General features: G+C 39.8%; 2 protein-coding genes across 2 annotated transcripts in view; both read right to left on the bottom strand.

Annotated features, from left to right (window-relative positions):
* Positions 1–746: 746 nt before the first annotated feature.
* slc6a18 (solute carrier family 6 member 18) lies at positions 747–6,701 on the bottom strand. The gene is made up of 12 exons (XM_060887022.1): positions 6,465–6,701; positions 6,065–6,205; positions 5,837–5,974; positions 5,564–5,745; positions 5,241–5,351; positions 5,046–5,158; positions 4,670–4,798; positions 3,796–3,952; positions 2,978–3,182; positions 2,304–2,463; positions 1,914–2,076; positions 747–1,603 (listed from the first exon to the last, which is right to left on the bottom strand). Exons 1-12 carry the CDS (start codon positions 6,607–6,609, stop codon positions 1,391–1,393), a joined length of 1,857 nt encoding a protein of 618 aa, XP_060743005.1. The 5' UTR covers positions 6,610–6,701; the 3' UTR covers positions 747–1,390.
* Positions 6,702–9,757: 3,056 nt separating this feature from the next.
* The window catches only part of LOC132856853 (sodium-dependent neutral amino acid transporter B(0)AT1-like), a 13,215-nt gene continuing 2,611 nt past the window's right edge, over positions 9,758–20,361 (bottom strand). The window contains exons 2-12 of the mRNA XM_060886695.1: positions 20,220–20,360; positions 19,064–19,201; positions 18,637–18,818; positions 18,219–18,329; positions 17,485–17,597; positions 17,283–17,411; positions 16,957–17,113; positions 16,565–16,769; positions 16,065–16,224; positions 11,129–11,291; positions 9,758–10,597 (exon numbers count right to left, since the gene is read on the bottom strand). Of these exons, the coding sequence (XP_060742678.1) occupies positions 10,391–10,597; positions 11,129–11,291; positions 16,065–16,224; positions 16,565–16,769; positions 16,957–17,113; positions 17,283–17,411; positions 17,485–17,597; positions 18,219–18,329; positions 18,637–18,818; positions 19,064–19,201; positions 20,220–20,360 (1,706 nt within the window). The 3' untranslated portion in view covers positions 9,758–10,390. The remainder of the gene's footprint in view (positions 10,598–11,128; positions 11,292–16,064; positions 16,225–16,564; positions 16,770–16,956; positions 17,114–17,282; positions 17,412–17,484; positions 17,598–18,218; positions 18,330–18,636; positions 18,819–19,063; positions 19,202–20,219; position 20,361) is intronic.

The raw sequence follows: 20,361 nt of genomic DNA, 5'->3' as shown, positions 1-20,361 counted from the left end.
AGTATGAGAAGGAGCACCATTCTGCTGAAGAATTTGCCCTCTCCTGTGGTATGTAATGGGCAGCAAGAATGTCTTGATACCTCAGGCTGTTGATGTTGCCATCCACTCTGCAGATCTCTCACACACTCCCATACTGAATATAACCCCAAACCATGATTTTTCCTCCACCGAACTTGACTGTTTTCTGTGTGAATCTTAGGGTCCATGCGGGTTCCAGTAGGTCTTCTGCATTGGTGGGTCACATGATTGGGTTGCAGTTCAATAGATGATTCATGAGAAAAATCAACCTTATGCCACTTTTCCACGGTCCATGTTACAATAGATAGAAAAAATGTTTGGAACATACTGTAAGTGAACAAACAATGCATAATTGAATGATAAATAGTTTTTATGTAAGTGTATGAGTGCATTATGGTAGAGCTTTACGTTATCATCGCAAAGGTTGTGGGTTCGATTCCTAGGGAACACAGATACTGATAAAATGTATGTAACTCAAATGCACTTGAGTTTTTTTGGATAAAAGTGTCTGCCAAAGGCATGAATGTTAATGTCATGTAAATGCAAACATGACTTCTGTGTGTTGTTTTTGCTTTTCTTGTTTTGGCAGCGTGGCAGGGAACAGGGGGTTAAAGAGGTGGGCGGGGGTAGTAGTATACCACTTTTTTTTTTAGGACTACACCACTGTTCGATCAACATCAGCAGCTTAACCTTAAGAGATGGCTCATTTAAACCACTTTCAACCACACTTTCATCTCATTTATTTATTTAAATATCAGGAAACAGTCTTTAACATGAGAGACACATAATAAAAGAAACGTGAACAGACATGTTTTCAATATAAACAGTCTGGTGTAATAATAATAAGAGGCTTGTGCTGATAATTAATTAACTAATTATTCCATCACCATCATTTCAGAACATTCTTCATTTGTTTCTACTTTTTTTTCCTCTCTGTGTTCTAACTGTTCCCCAGACCTCAGACTGTGTGACGGTCACCTAGGATTCGGCTTGGTTATACTTCATCGCCTTTATAACTGCTAATGTAGCCTCACAGTATCATGTAGCCTAATGTAGCCTCACACAGTATCATGTAGCCTCACAGTATCATGTAGCCTAATGTAGCCTCACAGTATCATGTAGCCTAATGTAGCCTCACAGTATCATGTAGCCTAATGTAGCCTCACAGTATCATGTAGCCTAATGTAGCCTCACACAGTATTATGTAGCCTAATGTAGCCTCGCACAGTAACACCATTAACAATACATTAGCCTCACACAGTATTATGTAGCCTAATGTAGCCTCACACAGTAACACCATTAACAATACGACTGGTTATCAGCACAAACGACAGGGAAGAAGAAACTGTAGGTGTTGTTGCTGTCTGCAGGTTTATTCGTCTGGGATGTAAGCTCCATTGTTGTAGGGGTTCTTGGGTTGTGTGTGTGACAGAGAGTGTGTTTGGTTGTGAGTGTGCGTGAGACGTCTGATTAGGTGATAGAGAGCTACGATTGGGATGGGGAGCACCGGCAGAGCCGAGAGCAGCACACAGATCGCAAAGACCCAGTCAGGATACGGCTTCATCTCTGCTTCAGGGAACTGAGGCTACAAACACACATACATAAACACACATACACATACATGCACACAGACATATACACACATTTACACATACATTCAAATACATATACACATACACACACGCACACATACACATACACTCATAAACACATATACACACACGCACACATACACATACACACACACACATAAACACACATATATACACACACATGCACATATACACACACATGCACACACACACATCAACTTCTTTTTATAATCCTAATATTATAGCATGTGGCTAAGCTAATGCAGTACAAAGTGGTGTGGAGGTTTTCTCCTGAACTCTTACATATTGTGGGTTCCAGGCTGGGTATTCGGGGTGCACCTGCACCTGCACAATCACGTATGCCACCAGCACCACCAACAGCATCACAGGACTGATTCCCATCCAGCACACGCGCCAGAATATATTCGGCTTTCGTCCTGTCATGAACTCGATGTCCTCACTGAACCTGAGAGTGGAGTTGTGAGAAAGTCAGAGCAGGAGCCACATCTAATCAAGGATTAATAAAAGAGATAAAGAGAAAAAACTGATCTGTGATCAGACGCTCATGGACTCTCCAAACTGTCACCTATGACTTCCTGTACCACAGAACCTGTACCACTTCCTTCTAATGGTCACATATAGACCTCAACACTACTGATCTGTTAAAACACCAACACCAACACCACCACTGACCGTCCCATTCCGTAGAAGACCACCACAGCAATGATTTCAAAGAAGGCGATGATGAGGAGCGGGACAGAGCCGACATAACTGTTAAAAATCTCCAGCCAGTAATTTCCTGAACCCATGGTGAAGATCAGAGCCACCAGGAAAGATATCAAACAGATTAAAGCTAGAGAGAGAGAGAGAGAGAGAGAGAGAGAGAATACATTACAGTTTACTTCATAGATTATCCAGCATTCACACACACTCGGTGTAGTTTGTCTCTTATAGTCGTTAAAATAAAATGTATTAATCCTTAATTTAAACCTGTAAAAATAACAGACTCAGTATGAAAATTGTTTAAACTGTCTGCTATGTTATAGGCTTTGTATTAGCACTTAGCAAATTAGCAGTGCATGTTATGTGTACTAGCCCTCTGGAGACGAGCTGCGAATGGTTTTGAAGTAATAAATAGGAACCATTTTCAGGTAGGATGTAAATGTGTAAAATTCATCTGAGGAGTCATTTCTGTGTGGTTCTGAATCATTTTACTGCTTCATACCTAATTTTCATAAAGTTCAGAACATCTCAGCTCGCATGCAGTTCTGTGGCTTTGTGTTGCTTAAACCCAGTGGCTTGGTGTCACTCAAGTGAACTCAGATTTGTGTGTGTTGGTGAGTGTGAGGTTAGTGTGAGGTTTGTACCAGTGAAGAGTTCTTTTGGAATCCACTTAGGTAAGATGTTAAGGTCGAGCAGCGGCGTGAGGACGCCCTCCAGATTACCAAACATGGAGGACAGGCCGAGGCTGAAGAGCATGATAAAGAAGAGCACGGCCCACACCTGAGACGCAGGCATCTCGGTCACTGCTTCCGTGAACACGATGAAGGCCAGACCAGTTCCTGATGCACTCTGATGGAGGAACACACATGAGATCCTGGGGCTAAAAAATCCATTTGTCTCCTTCTGCGACTCCTCAAGTGAAGTTTTTAGAAAGACATTTAAGATGTTTTCCAAAATCCACATCCTTAATAATAAAGTCTTGTCAAGACTAAAAAAAAAAAAATTTAAGCCGAATTTACAAAAGTTTGATATTTTCCCTTAGCTTTAGATCTGGGGAACTAGTATGAGGATGTTTCTGATGGTGTCGTGTGAATTGGAGATACAGGTGCAGTTAGAATTTGTGATGGGAATTTATTAGATACATTGGAGATCTTTGCAGGACATCAAGAACACTCAATAGACACGAGAACACAAGTCAATAACAGGTAGTTAGGTAAGGCAGCTTAAATCCAGTGTTCAGAGGGTCACAGTCCAGCACCATTTGTTGTTTCTTCTCCACCACACAAACTGAACCTATTGATAAAGTTTAAAGCAAATTGTGCTGGATTCCAACCCTCCAGCACTCAGTAAGCTCAGTGACCTTCTAGAACAGTTCACACTATCAAATGTTGGTGTCAATATCAGTCAAAGCGTTTCCTCAGCAGAACCTGTGGAGACTGAGAAGAGGGAAGTTCACTGATACCTGATCCAGAAACCTCTGCAGATCGCAGTGTCTCAGCTTCAGTCCATCCACTTCTACAGGGTATGAGTTGTTTAAGTAGGTGAGCCAGTCCTCGTAGTTCTCCAGGGTGATGTTCTGATCAGAGATGCTGAACTCGTTGGTCAGTTTGAGGATGTTACTGTGGAGACATATATAATCTTTATTGTTGGTGCTCTTGTGTGCTCCTTTTTTATTAAAGTGAAGTAAATTACAATTCCTTCCGTCCTCTCATGTGCTTACACCAGAGCTACTTTCCATGTGAAATTATCTTTGGAGCATTTAACTGGACAGTGATTTGAAGATGACGTGTGTGTGATGCACCGCTCGGTGTGTGTTTTAAAGTGAGTTTGAGTGTAGCGTAGATACAATGTGTGATGTTGAGCTACAGCTCCTGCAGGATGGTGCACCAGTAAAGCCCATTAGCCCAGTAAGTGAACACTTACACACTGATTCATAAAAAACATTACATTTGGAAATTAAATGTGTTCTTTCCCACACTATCAGTTCTAATTTCTACTAATCCCACTGCAATGTAGGTGTTTGTGGCAGTCATAAGGATACTGAGTCAGTTGACATTCACTGATAAACGTGGTGAATAAGGATGGAGATATCTTCAGACTTCCTGTTTCCCTGTAGACTGCTGAACATAGCCAAGGAAACATCAGAGCAGCAGCCGATCTTATGGGAGGAGCAAGTTCAGCAAATCACACCCAAGGCTATGCTGAAGAAACACTCACTCCAAAGGTCAGCCCCAAGATGCCCTTGTTTGCTCTCAGTAAGCTCCAGGTCCTCCTGCCCAAGCTCTTTTGAACATGTATTCATATGAACTGTGTTGATCTAGTGTCAGGCTGCACACCTCATGATGCAGTTGTTGAAATTTGTTGTAGCTTTGAATCCCAGAATGGAGAAAATGGGAATGGAGGCATAGAGTGACGTGGCGCTGTTAATGCAGCCCACTAACAAGGCGTCTCGCTCACAGTTATTCCTGAAACACACAAACAATATTCTGTATAAACATCTTCCTATCTTACCTGTGCTGTGTGTACAGGCAGCGGAAAATCAGCGAAAGCTCATGAGATCAAATCCCACCCCTGCCAAGCTGAGCAAAACACTTAACCAGCTTCTCAAGTATATAAATTAGCTGAATATACAAGTCACTCTGAATTAGTCCATCTGCCCAGCGCCATAAATGTCAATGTAATGGATGTTGTGGGTGTGGCTCATGTGCTCACTTCTCAGGGTTGTAGCTGGAGAAGGCGATGAGGCCTCCAAAGGCCAGAGACAGAGAGAAGAAGATCTGAGTGGCAGCATCCAACCACACCTGTGGTTTTAACAGGACCTGCCACTACACACCCATACACACATATAAAACTAAAAAGTGTCACATGTGTATATATGTAGTATATATTTGTGTGTATGAAACTCACATCTGGTGTGAATAGGTACTCTAATCCATCAGCAGCTCCAGGAAGTGTGAGAGCTCGTACCAGAAAAATCGTTAACACTATGTAAGGAAATGTAGCTGTTACGTACACTGCCTGCACACACACACACACACACACACACACACACACACACACACACATACACACACATTGTTGGTGTCATTATTTTATAGCATGTATTGTTTTAAAATGAGTATTGTGTTTGAATGTTGTGTACTGGTTTTAGAGTTGTCATACATCTGTATTGTTGTAGTGTGTGAAGGTGTGTGTAGTGTTGAGTTGTTAAGTTTTGTGCTGGCTGTGACCTTTCCGATGGTCTCTATGCCGCGGATGAAGCAAATGTAGACGATGGACCATGCTGTAGCAACACACAGCACCAGCCACCACTGCAGTGAGCCACTGGACGCGATGTCTGGTGTGATGTTCAGTGTCTGTCGATACCAGTAATAATTTACCGGTGTTCCCTCAATACACTCGAACACATACTCTACAAAACAACACAACAATTTCTGACACATACTCTACAAAATAATGTGTATTTGTGGTGTGTGTGTATTTGTGGTGTGTTGTGTGTATACCTGTCTGGTTTTCATTCAGAGGACACTGTGACCATGGCAACGGCTCCTGGAAGGAATTAAAGAAGTACCACAGAACCCAAGCCAAGATGGTGTTATAGAACATTCCCACAAGGAACGAGACCGCCATTGATGCCACACCTACACATACACATATACACACAAAGGTAGAAACTGTGATGAAACTACATCAGATTGTGATTTTACTGATTGGATTGTGATTGGACTAACCGACTCCCCCTAGGTACGGTGAGATTGAGTTCCACACCCCGATGCTTCCTTTACGTAGACGCTGTCCAATCGCAAGCTCCAGATAGAGCAGCGGCAAACCCTCAAACACCAGTGCAATCAGATATGGGATAAGAAACGCACCTGAAACACATTAAGTATTAAGCCTCTGTAACGTAAGTGATGCCAGAAACTCATTAAATTCATAAAAAATCTGTGTCTTCTTTAATCTACGATAATTGTAGGTACATTGCAGTGGAATAAAACACTGGGGCACATGATTTTAATGTAAAATAATTAAACTCATGATGGTTACTCCACTTTATCAGATATACACTACCACAGACCCCAGGTGACATCTTCCACTTACACCCACAGTTTCTGTACAAAAACCTCATCTTACCTCCTCCATAAATCTGGCACAGATATGGGAATCTCCACACGTTTCCTAATCCTACGGCAAATCCGATACACGTGAGCAGATACTGGATTTTGTTGTCCCATTTCGGCCTCTCTTTTTTTTCTTCCTCAGCTACCCTGTCTTCCATTATTGTACAGAGGTTCTGACTAGTTCCTTGTCTCGAGCTCTGTGACTCACTAAACCACACAGAATGACAGTTCAGATCTGTGGTGTTTATTGATTTTGGACAACAGACCAATAAGGTCAGTGTTTCAGGTAGAATATTCCTCACTTCCTTAATGGATAACCTAAACAGACCAAATTCACATCACAATCATCCACCAGATTAAAAAATAAAAACAAGATTTTATGAAAGCAAAGGTCATGAACATTTACGGCTGTAACGTTTTATAATGTGCATTAGGTTTTTATGTGGAGTTTTATGTGGACTGTTTCCCTGGATTCAGAGAATGTGTGGCCTCGTAAAAAAAAAGATAGATAGATAGATAGATAGATAGATAGATAGATAGATAGATAGATAGATAGATAGATAGATAGATAGATAGATAGATAGATAGATAGATAGATAGATAGATAGATAGATAGATAGATAGATAGATAGATAGATAGATAGATAGATAGATAGATTGGACGGTTACTGAAAACAGCTGAAGAAAAGCTTGGAGAAGGAAGTAAATAAATTCATCTTTTTCATCCTAAACCTTCAGGCCACTTTCTCTGATTTGATCTGGCAGTTTTCTTACAAAGGGCTTTCAGAGGATTAAGGAAAAAGGTTTTTCATTTTTCTTTCCTTTCAATATTTCACTATCAGAGTTAAATATATTTAAATTATATTGTCTGATATTTAACCTGATATGTATTCGAGTTGTTAGTTTCTCTCTGTGTCTTTCTTTTAAAGGTGAGGTGCACGATGTTTGAAAGCCAATGTTGACATTTGAAATCACCAAAACAAACATGCCCCTAACCCAAATGGGTGTCACCCCTGTTTTGATAGCTCCACCCACACATACATACGTAACCCAGGCAACTATTATGGCGGAACCTGCTGGGGCCGAGGTGATATTTTTATCAATAAATGAACACAATGAGTAACACTATGGTAATACAAATGTGTTTTTGTAGTACTGTGTGTTGTACCATGAAAGGTTTAGCTCAGTTTCATGTGGAAGACGTTCAGTTCTCTCCAGCGCTGGAAAGCTGATCCTATATTAACACGGTCCTACTTCTTGCCTTATCGCAAGCCTTTTTTCGCTTTTTGTTTTTATCCGCCATGAGGATGAGATGTCTGCCGACTACATGCAGCCTGCAAGAGATAATGTTGAGCTTCTGACCAACCATGAACTGCTTGTTAAACCTTATGTAGAAGATCAAGTTAACCAGAGGTTTCCATTCTAAAAAGGTTACACTGCTGATTTTATTCTGCAGTGATGTTTGGTTATTTTGAGTAGCTCTCAATTTTTAAGTGTTTTTATTTGTGAAGGTTCACTATTTTTGAGGTGATGATTTATGTAATTATTTATAAAGGTTCACTCTTGGTGTGTAATTAAGCATCAGCTGTCGATGGAGACTAAACCAGCAGGTACCATGATAATTCTCACCTGTGTATAATCTACTGTGTGATTTCTGTGTTTCTTGTGCATTTAGAGATTGACAATAACCAGAGAGAGAGAGAGAGAGAGAGAGAGAGAGAGCTGGAAACACAAAAACTTCTTACTTCTTATTACTTTGTATTTATTATGTTTTGCTAAAAGCTATACAACAAAAGAACAGTCAGATTAAATAAGCACAATAATGCTAGCAGTACCAATGTAATAAGGTAACAAATGTGCAGCTGCTTAACTCTGATAATATTGTGCATTCCTATGTTAATGTTAGCATGAATTTAGATTAGCAGTATTAGCAAACAAAATTAACCTGCTGGAGGTGAAAATAATTCTCCAATTTGGATAAATATACTTCTAAAAATATTCTTCTATAATAAACATTATCAATCTGATCAGGTTCAGTAAGGTAAAGACTGATAAACTCCAGAACACAGTGATAATTTCCCACCATAAAAACCCTAATCGGGGGGCACGGTGGCTTAGTGGTTAGCACGTTCGCCTCACACCTCCAAGGTTGGGGGTTCGATTCCCGCCTCCGCCTTGTGTGTGTGGAGTTTGCATGTTCTCCCCGTGCCTCTGGGGTTTCCTCCGGGTACTCCGGTTTCCTCCCCCGGTCCAAAGACATACATGGTAGGTTGATTGCCATCTCTGATAAAATTGTCTGTAGTGTGTGATTGCATGAGTGTGTGTGTGTGCGTGTGTGTGCCCTGTGATGGGTTGGCACTCCGTCCAGGGTGTATCCTGCCTTGATGCCCGATGACGCCTGAGAGAGGCACAGGCTCCCCGTGACCCGAGGTAGTTCGGATAAGCGGTATGAATGAATGAATGAAAAACCCTAATCCTAATTTTCTTGAGAATATTACTGGCTGTATTATTTGTGTCCTAATGACCGAGTGAATATTGTGTCCACACTAACCTGTATGTGTGAAGCCCAACAGTTTAAATGATTGTTAAATTAATAATAAATGATCTGTTTAGTGGAGTCTAAAGCCTCATCTGGTGAACTGTACATCTACGACGTGAGGATCTACTGTACAGTCAAATCACCTGATTTGATGACTTTGTATTGGTATTTAATGCTTCTTATTCCTTGTTGATTAATGTGTTTTATTTTATATTTAGATTCCTTATAGGTCATGAACATGACATTTTGTGCCATTAGATGACTCCAATGAAAAACATTTGAATTTGCCAAATTCTGTTTTGTTTTTATACCCAAAGGCTCAAACATGTTTAGTATCTAATAACCATAAATAGCTTGTATAGCGTCTCAGCACATATATCAGCACATATATCTGTTCTTTAAGAACCTAGAGATGACCGGTCGTACCTCCACCATGGCACATGTAGAGGAACCTCCAGATGTTCCCCAGTTCCACATAGAACCTCACACAGAACCCCACACAGATGAGCGAATACTAAGCTTTAGTGTGCCACTGAGGACGATCTCCAGGCTAGACCTTCTCCTTATCTTAAAGCTCAGCATTCTCTTCTCCAGATCCAGGTTCAGCAGCTTCAGCTTTATCCCTGCTTTCTCTCCTCAAACTGAGACCTGCTTTTGATGGCTGATTGTGTGTGTAGTTATATAGGCATACACGTATAAATGACCTCAGCACTTGGACAGTTTTATCTAAAGATTTTATCTAAAGAAAGCTAAGACCTAATGCATACTGGCAGCATGAATGGTTTATTTGCTAAAACCGATGTGTAACAATGTCATGAGTTCATAAGGATTTTTATTGGATTATAATTGGATCGGATTATAATCGGATTATAGTTGCACATAATGACATATTTCTTTACTGCATAAAATGAATCAGTTTATAGTGTAACTTAAAATCTGTGACAAACTGCAAGAAAAAAAAGCAACAAATACATTTACATATAAACACTGTTAACTCTACAATAATGAATTCTACATTCTTACCCTCTGTTCACAAACCTGACTACTGGAGCAAGATTTCAGAATGTTTCTATTTTATCAGAGAATTCTACAGAACAGTGATGAAAGAATAGCTAAAGTAGAACCAGGCCTAAAGCTTGAAAGTAAACCACCAACATGCTTCACTGATCCTGTCACACAGCAATACCTCATTCCCAATTCTGCAGTAATTTCCACAAAGATTTTAACAGCAATGTAAACAAACACTACTGACGCAGGTTAGGCTCTTTTATACATCTCGGAGACACATAGATTTATGACACAATTACAGTATTTGCAGTTTCAGATATTACTATAATATAATGTTCACGCTTCCCACAGCGGTTTAGTCCCCATTAGGTGCAGATGGTCCGTTTGTAGTTCTACACTTTCTTAAATTCTGTGTGAATTTGACCAGACACGGTTTCGATTTCTGGTGTCTGCTTGTCGTCTTTCCCACAGCAGCGTTTCTTGATGAATTTATAAACAGCGACTAGTGGAATAACCAGGGCAGGAACTCCAGAAAGGATGAAGATGATGATATTGATCCACTCGGGGTAGTGCAGGACCTCTAAATTGGGGAAGTTTTTCTGTAAAATAAATAAATAAATGTTTAAAAATAGAACAGTGTGAGTTCCTCTAAAGAAAACGAAAAAACAATCATACAGAAACTTATTCGTTTAGTTACTTACAAACTGTAGAGGATTTTGACTGACTGTTCAGTAGGTGAAGTTTGTATTATATTGCAGGTTTATATTAATGTTTAATTAATTAATGTGTTTGTTTCTATAGTAACAGCTGATTGACAAGTAATCTCACAATGACGAGCTGGTCCAGACGACACGGATGAAGAAACAGGTGTTTATAGCTGCTTTAACATAAGTGAGAACAGGAACTAATTCCTTTCACAACATTAAATGTTTAAAATGTTTAACACGTCCGCTTGTGAATAACAAACTGTAATTTTAGTCCAGGAGCGAGCACCTTAAAGAACAACAGTCTTATTCTTCAAGTTGGCCGCAGTAACTCTGAGTGTATAATTCTTTATTTAACAGACACTGAACACGAGCAACATGAAAATAAGACACGCACAAGGCCTCAGTCTCTATGTTTAAACATACAGATTCAGGGTTCCAGGCGATGTAGGTGAGCTCCCTGGTGGCAGTGGAGATGAGATAGAAGATGAAGATAACGAGAACAATGAGAGGACTGATGAGTCTCCACGTGGCCTGCCAGAAGATATTGGGCTTGTGTCCAATCATGAACTCAATGTCTTTATTGAACCTGTGTGGTAGAAAACAGGCAATAATGACTGCAGTGCAATAGGTACACACACACACACACACACACACACACACATAAGAAAATTCCACAGATCATTCAACATCTTGGTTCTTTGGGCTCTTCTGTTCAGTCAAGCCTCAGGAACCTCGGTGTTGTATTTGATCAATCCATGTCTTTAGATCAACATTCAGGACAGATGGTTAAAAGCTGTTTTTATCACTTACGGAATGTTTCTAAAATGAGGAAAATGTTGTCTAATGTAGATTTAGAGATGATTATACATGCTTTTATCTCTTTGCGTTTGGACTATTGTAACTCACTCTTTACTTGTCTTAACAAACGTGCTTTAAATCGTCTTCAGATTGTTCAGAATTCCTTTTAACTGGAACCAGCAGAAGATCCCACATCACACCGGTTTTATACTCTCTTCACTGGTTACCAATCAAATATAGAATTGATTTTAAAATTTTGGTCCTCACTTGCTCCTGAGTACATTTCTGACCTGTTGACCCCTTATGGCTCTTCGAGAGCATTGAGGTCATCGGGTCAAAATCTGCTTGTGGTCCCTAAAACCCATTTTAAAACTCGGGGGATCTTTCTTTTCAGTCTGTGGGCCCCAGACTGTAGAACGTGTGGCCCCTGTCTCTGCGTGTGGCTGATTCTGCTGATTCTTTTAAAAAGCAACTGAAGACACTCTTATTTAGACAAGCTTTTAGCTGACTGGGCTTTTATGGTTTCATCCCTGTTGTAGTGTGTTTTATTTTAGAGTTGAAGTTAACTGTCTCTAATAATTTCTCTTTTTTACTTTGCAAGAATGTTTTATTGTCCATTTAAGTTTTATTGTTATATTTTGTAAAGCACTTTGTGATTTTATCTGTGAAAGGTGCTATATAAATAAACTTTACTTACTTACACACACACACAAACATTTTGTATTATATGATGATTTTTTGTTTTCAAATTACATTATATTCTCTTTCATTTTATTCTCTATATTGTTTATTTTTTAGATTTAATTTTTTTAAAGTGCTTGTACTTAATGTCACACTCTCGCACATACACACGAAAAAATCCCTGATGTCTCTTGCTCTAGCGACCGTGTACAGACCCCCAGGGCCCTACACTGATTTTCTTAGAGAATTTGCAGATTTTCTTTGGTTAATCTTGATAAAGCATTAACTGTAGGAGATTTTAACATTCACATTGACGACACAAACGATGCTTTAGGACTCACATTTATGGACCTACTAAACTCATTTAAACAAAACGTCACTTAGAGCAACACATCGTCTTTATCATACACTAGATTTAATAATATCACACGGAATAGACGTCACTGATATAGATATCATACCTCAAAGTGATGACATCACAGACCATTACCTCATACTGTACACACTACCTGTAGAACAGACTAACTGTGTCTCACCACGTTATCGACTCAGTAGAACTATTATTCTGACCACTAAAGACAGATTCACTAATAACCTGCCTGATCTGTCTGGACTTCTTACTGTACCCTTAAACACAAACCATCTAGATGTAATGACTAACAGCATAGACACTATATTCACTAGTACATTAGACACTGTTGTCCCATCAGATTACAGAAGGTTAGAGATAAAACACCTGCACCGTGGTATAATAGTTATACTCACACCCTCAAGAGAGAAACAACCTGTAACCTCGAGTGAAAGTGGAGAAAAACTAAATTAGAGGTTTTTAGTATTGTGTATAAGGACAGAATGTCCAGCTATAGACAGGTTCTAAAAGCTGTTAGGGCTCTGAGCACCTGAGCAAACTCATAGTAAATAACCAGAACAATCCCAGGGTTTTATTTAGCACAGTGACTAGATTAACACAAACCCAGAGATCTGAACACACTATTATTCCTTCACAGTTCAGTAGTGAGGACTTTATGAGATTCTTCACTGATAAAAAGTATCAGGAACAAAATAGTTGATGTTTAACCCATGAGAGCATCTTGTGACAGCGTCACCTAAAGCTCTACACTCACTAAAGTGCTTTACAAGTACAGGAAGAGTTAGATAAACTTATTACTACAGCTACATCAACAACCTGTTCACTAAACCTCATTCCAACAAAATTACTGAAAGAAGTGTTACATAAAGCTGGTGAGCCTCTTCTTAATATTATTAACTCCTCACTATCTTTAGGTTACGTCCCTAAATCCTTCAAGTTGGCAGTTATTAAGCCCCTCATTAAGAAACCTAATTTAGATCCTAATGAACTATTAAATTACAGACCTATTTCACATCTTCTGTTCATGTCTAAAATACTAGAAAAGTTTGTGTCTGTTCAACTGAGCTCCTTCTTACAGGAGAACAATATCCTCGAGGAGTTTCAGTCAGGTTTCAGGCCCCATCATAGCACAGAAACTGCACTTGTGAAAGTCACAAATGACTTGTTCTTAGCTTCGGACAAAGACTGTATGTCACTATTAGTTCTACTTGACCTTAGTGCTGCATTCGACACTATAGATCACAACATTCTCCTAGATCACTTACAAAGTTACACAGGTATTCATGGTCAGGTTTTAAGTTGGTTTAGATCCTACCTGTCTGATCGATACCATTTTGTAAAATTAAATGGTGAATCCTCCAGTTTATTACCAGTTAATTATGGGGTCCCTCAAGGATCAGTTCTAGGACCTCTGCTTTTCTCGATATACATGCTTCCATTAGGGAACATTATTAGAAGACATGGGATTAGTTTCCACTGTTATGCTGACGACACACAGTTATATATCTCATCAAAACCAGATGAAACAGCTAAAGTGTCCAATAACTATATAAAATATTTAATGAGCTGTAATTTTCTGTTGTTAAACTCTGATAAGACAGAAATACTGCTTACCACCTTAGAAATATTGCCAAGCTGAGAAACATCCTGTCTGTATCAGATGCTGAGAAGCTAGTTCATGCTTTCATGACCTCTAGACTGGACTATTGTAATGCATTACTAGGTGGTTGTCCTGCATCTTTAATAAATAGGCTACAGTTAGTCCAAAATGCAGCTGCCAGAGTTCTCACTAGGACAAGAAAGTATGACCATATAACCCCAATTTTATCATCTCTACACTGGCTACATGTTAAGTTCAGAATTGATTACAAACTGCTGCTACTTACGTACAAGGCTCTTAATGGTTTAGCTCCCATGTATCTAACTAGTCTTCTAACACGTTACAATCCTTCACGCTCTCTGAGATCACAAAACTCAGGACTTCTGGTAGTTCCCAGAATATCTAAGTCTACTAAAGGTGGTAGAGCGTTTTCTTATTTAGCTCCCAAACTCTGGAATAGTCTTCCTGATAGTGTTCGGGGCTCAGACACACTTTCACAGTTTAAATGTAGATTAAAAACTCATCTCTTTAGTCAGATGTACACATAAAACATCCCATAATATTGTGCTCTATTACATCAGACTTGCTAATATTATAAACAGCAGATATGTTAATCCCTCTCCACTGCTTCTCTCTTTCTACCCATCCAGAGGCATCCAGAAATTGTACCATCTCTGATCATCTTCTATGCAATGAAGATTTTGGACCTCCACTGAGACGAGGCCGACTCTGAGAATCCTGAGACATCTAGAGATCTACCAGCTCCAGTTGGACTCTGCTATACTAAAGAGGAGATGTGAACTCCATGTGGTCTTTTACATCACTACAACATTTATCAGACTGTATATTTATAATCACACCCCCAGTGTCACCCAGATGAGGATGAGGTTCCCCTTTGAGTCTGGTTCCTCTCAAGGTTTCTTCCTTTACCATCTAAGGGAGTTTTTCCTCCCCACAGTCACCTGAGTCACCTCAGACTTGTTCATTGGGGATAAATACATACACATTTAAATATATCTAATATTAATCTTGTATTTTGTATTATATTAATCTTTATATTATTCTTTATATTAACCTTTTGTTCTATGTTCATGTTCTGTAAAGCTGCTAATCTCCTTACACTCATTATTTGTAAATTTCTTTATAAAAGTTGTGCTTTTATATTATTTTCTATTATAGTACTTTTTATTATTTTTCATATTTTTACTTCCTCACTGTAGAGCACTATGAATTAGGTTTAGATGTAAATAAATATAGAGCATTAAATTAACAAAAAACATTTCCACAGATTTGAATCTCTAAACGTCTGTGAGCACGAATCACAGTGTGGCTGTTAGCGTTAACATTAACAACGCTACACACTGAATATCTGTGGACAATCATTAACAAGAAAGGTTCCATATGATCACTGCACCACAGGGTTCAGCTTGACTTTGACACACGGTCATAAATCAGTTTAAATTTTAAACACAATGCGCTTTGAACGTCTTTCACTTTGAGATGCGAGCTCAGGAGAAACAAGACTCCAGTCCAGGTTCAGGTTCAGATTTCAGCTAACACAAAGAATATTTAGTCACAAAACATGCTGAATGTTGACTTGAATGATTTTATAATCTAAACAGAACAAAGTTCAGCTAATTCTTTATCTTCAGCCTAGCAACATTATGCTAATAAAGATGAACATGCTAGTGCAGCTAGCATGATTGTCTGCTTCTAATCAGAATACTTCATTACTCAAAACGTCAATTGTTTTTCTTGTTTTCATTAAAACCCAGTATGAAGTTTAAGGTTGAGTTCTGGACTGTGATTGGTCAGAAGGTGTTGATTACTTTTGACAGCAGTGCAGTTGCATGTCACAGGTTTATATAAAGGCCTGCGATCTCCAGCCCATTGTGATATATGAGCCTGACCTGTCTATTCCATAGATGTAAGACACAGCGATCATCTCACAGAAGGCGATGATGAGTAAGGGGATGGAGCCGGCGAATCCGTCGAACAGAGCGAGCCAGTATTCACCGGAACGTTGTGTAAAGATCAGAGCGATTCCAAAAGACACCAAACAAACAATTCCTGAAATTCAGACACACTCTGTTTACTGTCTGAAACTAACGTAAGGTCACACAACGTTGTGTTCAGTGTCAGCTTTGAAAACATAACTGTCTCGTTTATGTCTCGTTTATGAGATTGAATTCTGGATTCTGATTGGTCACAAATCATTGATTAATTATAATAAAATCATTGCTGCTCATTCCTAAAGCATTTCAGGTGACACCATGTTTTTAATGTAAAACAAAAAAGGAGCTCATAGACTCGAGGCTAATGAAAAGCAAATACAGAATAAATAGAGAAGCTGTTTATGTTAAATTAAATAATCATTTGTTTTCAAAGCAGTGAAAATGAGGTCTGGTACCTGTTAGGACTTCTTTTGGCCATCTCTTTGGGAAGATGTTCAGGTCCTGCAGAGGCACCACAACCCCCTCAATGCTGCCAAACATGGTAGAAAGGCCGAGGCAGAAGAGCATGATGAAGAAAAGCACTGACCACAGAGGAGAAATGGGCATCTTGGTAATGGCCTCTGTGAACACGATGAAGGCCAGGCCAGTACCTTCTACTCCCTAATGGAGCATGGAGGAAGATGCCAAAGAATAATAAATATTTATGCCAGTTTCCATGGCTACAGGAAGAAGAATTACACCTGCATGAATGACAGTAAAGTTTACATGCTCTGTGTTCAGCTGCCATGTGCACGCAAAGAAAGCTGTCTTAATAAATTCAAATTAAAACCCAGTCATGGAGTCTCACCTGGCTGAGGAGATCCTGCAAATTACAGGTCTTCAGATTGAGCTCCTGAATTACTGAAGGTGCTGTGCTGTTGAGCTCAAGCAGAGCTTCGGTATAGTTACTCTCAGTTATGTTTCCAATGGGAAGTTCAAACGCATTCAGGAGGGCCATGATGTTCCTGTGTAACACAGCAGACAGAGGTGCAGCTTGGTTTGGTTTTAGTGGAACTGCTAATATTTAGATGTTTTGAAGGATCCTCAGAGAATCCTTCTAAATATCTTGAACATAATCCCACTCCACCACCATAAACTGGGGTTTGAGAACCAGCAGAGAATATAAACACGTACCCATTGAGACAGTCGTCGAACTTCTCCGTAGCTCGGAAGCCGATGATGGAGTAGATGACAATAGCAGAATAAACTGATGTGAGCCCATTGATGATGGAGATGATAACAGCATCCTGTTCACAATTGTTACTAAAAGCACAGTTTACACACGTGAGTTTAACAAAAAATAAAGTGAGGTTTTCTTCTATAAAGATTTACTCACTGTACAGAGTTGTAGCTGGAGAAGGAGATCAGTCCTCCAAAGGCAAGAGAGAACGAGTAGAACACTTGAGCTCCAGCATCCAGCCACGTGGTCGGATTCGCCAATTCTTTTAACTACACAAAACCAAACGACTTCAGTAAAATCTACAGGTGAAATACAAGAGTTTCCTAGAATAAATTCTTAATGAAAATAAAGGATTAATCTTTTGGACCTTCTGGTGCTGTTAATACAAATAGTTGATGGATTATTTGAAGGAAGATGGAAACTTTTAGATTTTTAATCTTATACATTTATGGCATTTAGCAGAGACCCTTATCCAGAGTGACAACTGAGCTACTGAGGGTTAAGGGCCTTGCTCAGGGGCCCAGCAGTGGCAGCTTGGTGGACCTGGGGTTTGAACCCATGACCTTTCGATCAGTAGCCCAACACCTTAACCACTGAGCTACCACATCCCATGACTTTGCATGGTCAGTAAAATACTCATAGAATCTCCCAACACACCATTCTTCATTAGAAGTGTTCAGTCCATAGACCTAAGACTCTTTCTGCTGAATGCTTTAGATTTTATAATTATAGCTTCGTTTCTATAAATGTATTTTTGAAGCTTAGCTGTACTTCCTGTAAAATGTTTCTTTAGTCTTTGATCTGAAGTCTGAACTGAGTGAAATAATATACATTCTTCCAGGGAACATCACAAAGCTGAAGGTGAGGGTGTTAGGAATCAGAGCGCTCACGTCTGGTGTGAAGAGGTACTTGATCCCATCCACAGAGCCTTTGAGAGTCAGCCCTCGAATCAGGAAGATGGTGAGAACGACATAGGGCAGAGTGGACGTGATGTAGACAGCCTAGAAAATACAAGCAGCCAATGAGAGAAGTGTGTTTAGAAATCCCTGTGTATGGTCTTTAAAACCTTCCGTGCACCATGATTCACTTTGGATCTCATGACTAAACTTGGATGATGAGATGAATGAAGATTTCCTACACGTGCCAGGTTTATGGCAGTGGAAGATAAAGCACATAAACCTAATAAGTGATCATAAAACAAATATGGACATTGACCTGAGACACACCTTGTTTATTGTCCCTGATGTCTTTAGAGTCACGACAGATAGGAACTGATTAACAGTGTTTAGATATAAAAATTGAGCTCACCTTTCCAGTGGTTTCAATGCCTCGGATGCAGCAGACCCAGAGAACCGTCCATGCTGCAATCAGACACAAAACCATCCACCACTGCAACCCGCCTGAGACATCGATGTTAGTCGAAATGTTCAGAGTTTCTCTGTACCAGAAATAATCCACAGAGGAGCTGCGGCCGCATTCTGACACCACGTCTGTAGGGGGAGACGGAGAGATTTGCTATATTTTCTCCAGAGTACTAATACTTACTGTCAGATTAACACATGAATAAATCTCACAGGCTCAAAGTACAAGAGCATAAATAGGACATAGTCCAGTGAACAGTGCTGCTAATATGCCATGCAGTGTAGCTTCTACATCATTTCTGTTTTCTTGATCATGTATGAAGTGATTATGTCATAATAATAAAAACAATAAGAAAGTGAAATCCTTTCAGCACCTGTTCTGTTTTCATTTATAGGACACTGACTCCATGGCAGAGGATCCTGGAAGGAGTTGAAGAAGTACCACATGACCCAGGCTATGATGGTGTTGTAGTACATTCCAACCATACAGGACACCAGCATGGATGCAATACCTGTGTGAAAGAGCTTGCTGAAATTTACACCTCACTGTATTTTGTCTCCTGAATGATTCTTAGCTTGATTTTCATTTGCAGACAAAAATCTCACATCATCACGCATTGAGATTTTGTCCATTTTAATCCAGATTATATAAAATATTCCAAATTTCTGATGGTGTAGAGTTCGAGTAACAGTAATGCTGCTTTGTCTTCTGTTAAGTGAGCGCTAATCTCTCTGTCCCTTGATGTTATATAAAATATCTGCTAATTTCATGCACAGATGTTTTTCTAATTTGATGATGATGATGATGATGGTTATGATGTTATTTTTGAATTTGTTACAATGTGAGTTACAGACAGGTTTTTTATTCTTAATTTTGAACTTTACAACTTTAAATTCTACCTGCAACTTCTCATTATTATTAAAAGTGTTCATAAACCTCTCTCTCTCTCTCTCTCTCTCTCTCTCATTCATCTTCTACCGCTTATCCGAACTACCTCAGGTCACGGGGAGCCTGTGCCTATCTCAAGCGTCATCGGGCATCAAGGCAGGATACACCCTGGACGGAGTGCCAACCCATCACAGGGCACACACACACACTCTCATTCACTCACGCAATCACACACTAGGGACAATTTTCCAGAGATGCCAATCAACCTACCATGCATGTCTTTGGACCGGGGGAGGAAACCGGAGTACCCGGAGGAAACCCCCGAGGCACGGGGAGAACATGCAAACTCCACACACACAAGGTGGAGGTGGGAATCGAACCCCGACCCTGGAGGTGTGAGGCGAACGTGCTAACCACTAAGACACCGTGCCCCCTGTTCATAAACCTAACCAAGAAAAATAAATCAGCAGAGATGCTGAGCCTGTGGTGAGAGTACTAAACTAGCCTTTTGTAGGTTTTGCTGAGCACATAAGAGCACATGTAACTGATTTTCACATGGACCAGCATGTTATTTAGTTCAATCTACAGCTTTATTTCTGTTCACAGGTCCAAATTACTCAGCTGTGTCTTGATACACTCACCCACACCAGATAAATACGGGTTGATGGACCTCCAAACTCCAACGCTTCCCTTTCTCAGTCTCTGTCCAATGGCGAACTCTATATGTAGGAGAGGAATTCCCTCCAGAACCAGCAGCAGGAGGAACGGTATCATGAACGCTCC

Source organism: Tachysurus vachellii, chromosome 14 (genome assembly GCF_030014155.1).
Source record: "Tachysurus vachellii isolate PV-2020 chromosome 14, HZAU_Pvac_v1, whole genome shotgun sequence".
Lineage (NCBI taxonomy): Eukaryota > Metazoa > Chordata > Actinopteri > Siluriformes > Bagridae > Tachysurus > Tachysurus vachellii.
Note: the sequence above shows the minus strand (reverse complement) of the source record. Positions and strands in the feature narration are given on the sequence as shown.

Excerpts from the sequence above, each read along its gene's own strand:
- slc6a18 (XM_060887022.1), bottom strand. The coding sequence starts at position 6,609 with ATGGAAGACAGGGTAGCTGAGGAAGAAAAAAAAGAGAGGCCGAAATGG. Across the intron at positions 5,975-6,064 it reads ACCGTACCTAGGGGGAGTCG|GTGTGGCATCAATGGCGGTC; the intron begins GTTAGTCCAATC and ends GTGTATGTGTAG. Across the intron at positions 5,159-5,240 it reads AGTACCTATTCACACCAGAT|TGGCAGGTCCTGTTAAAACC; the intron begins GTGAGTTTCATA and ends ATGGGTGTGTAG.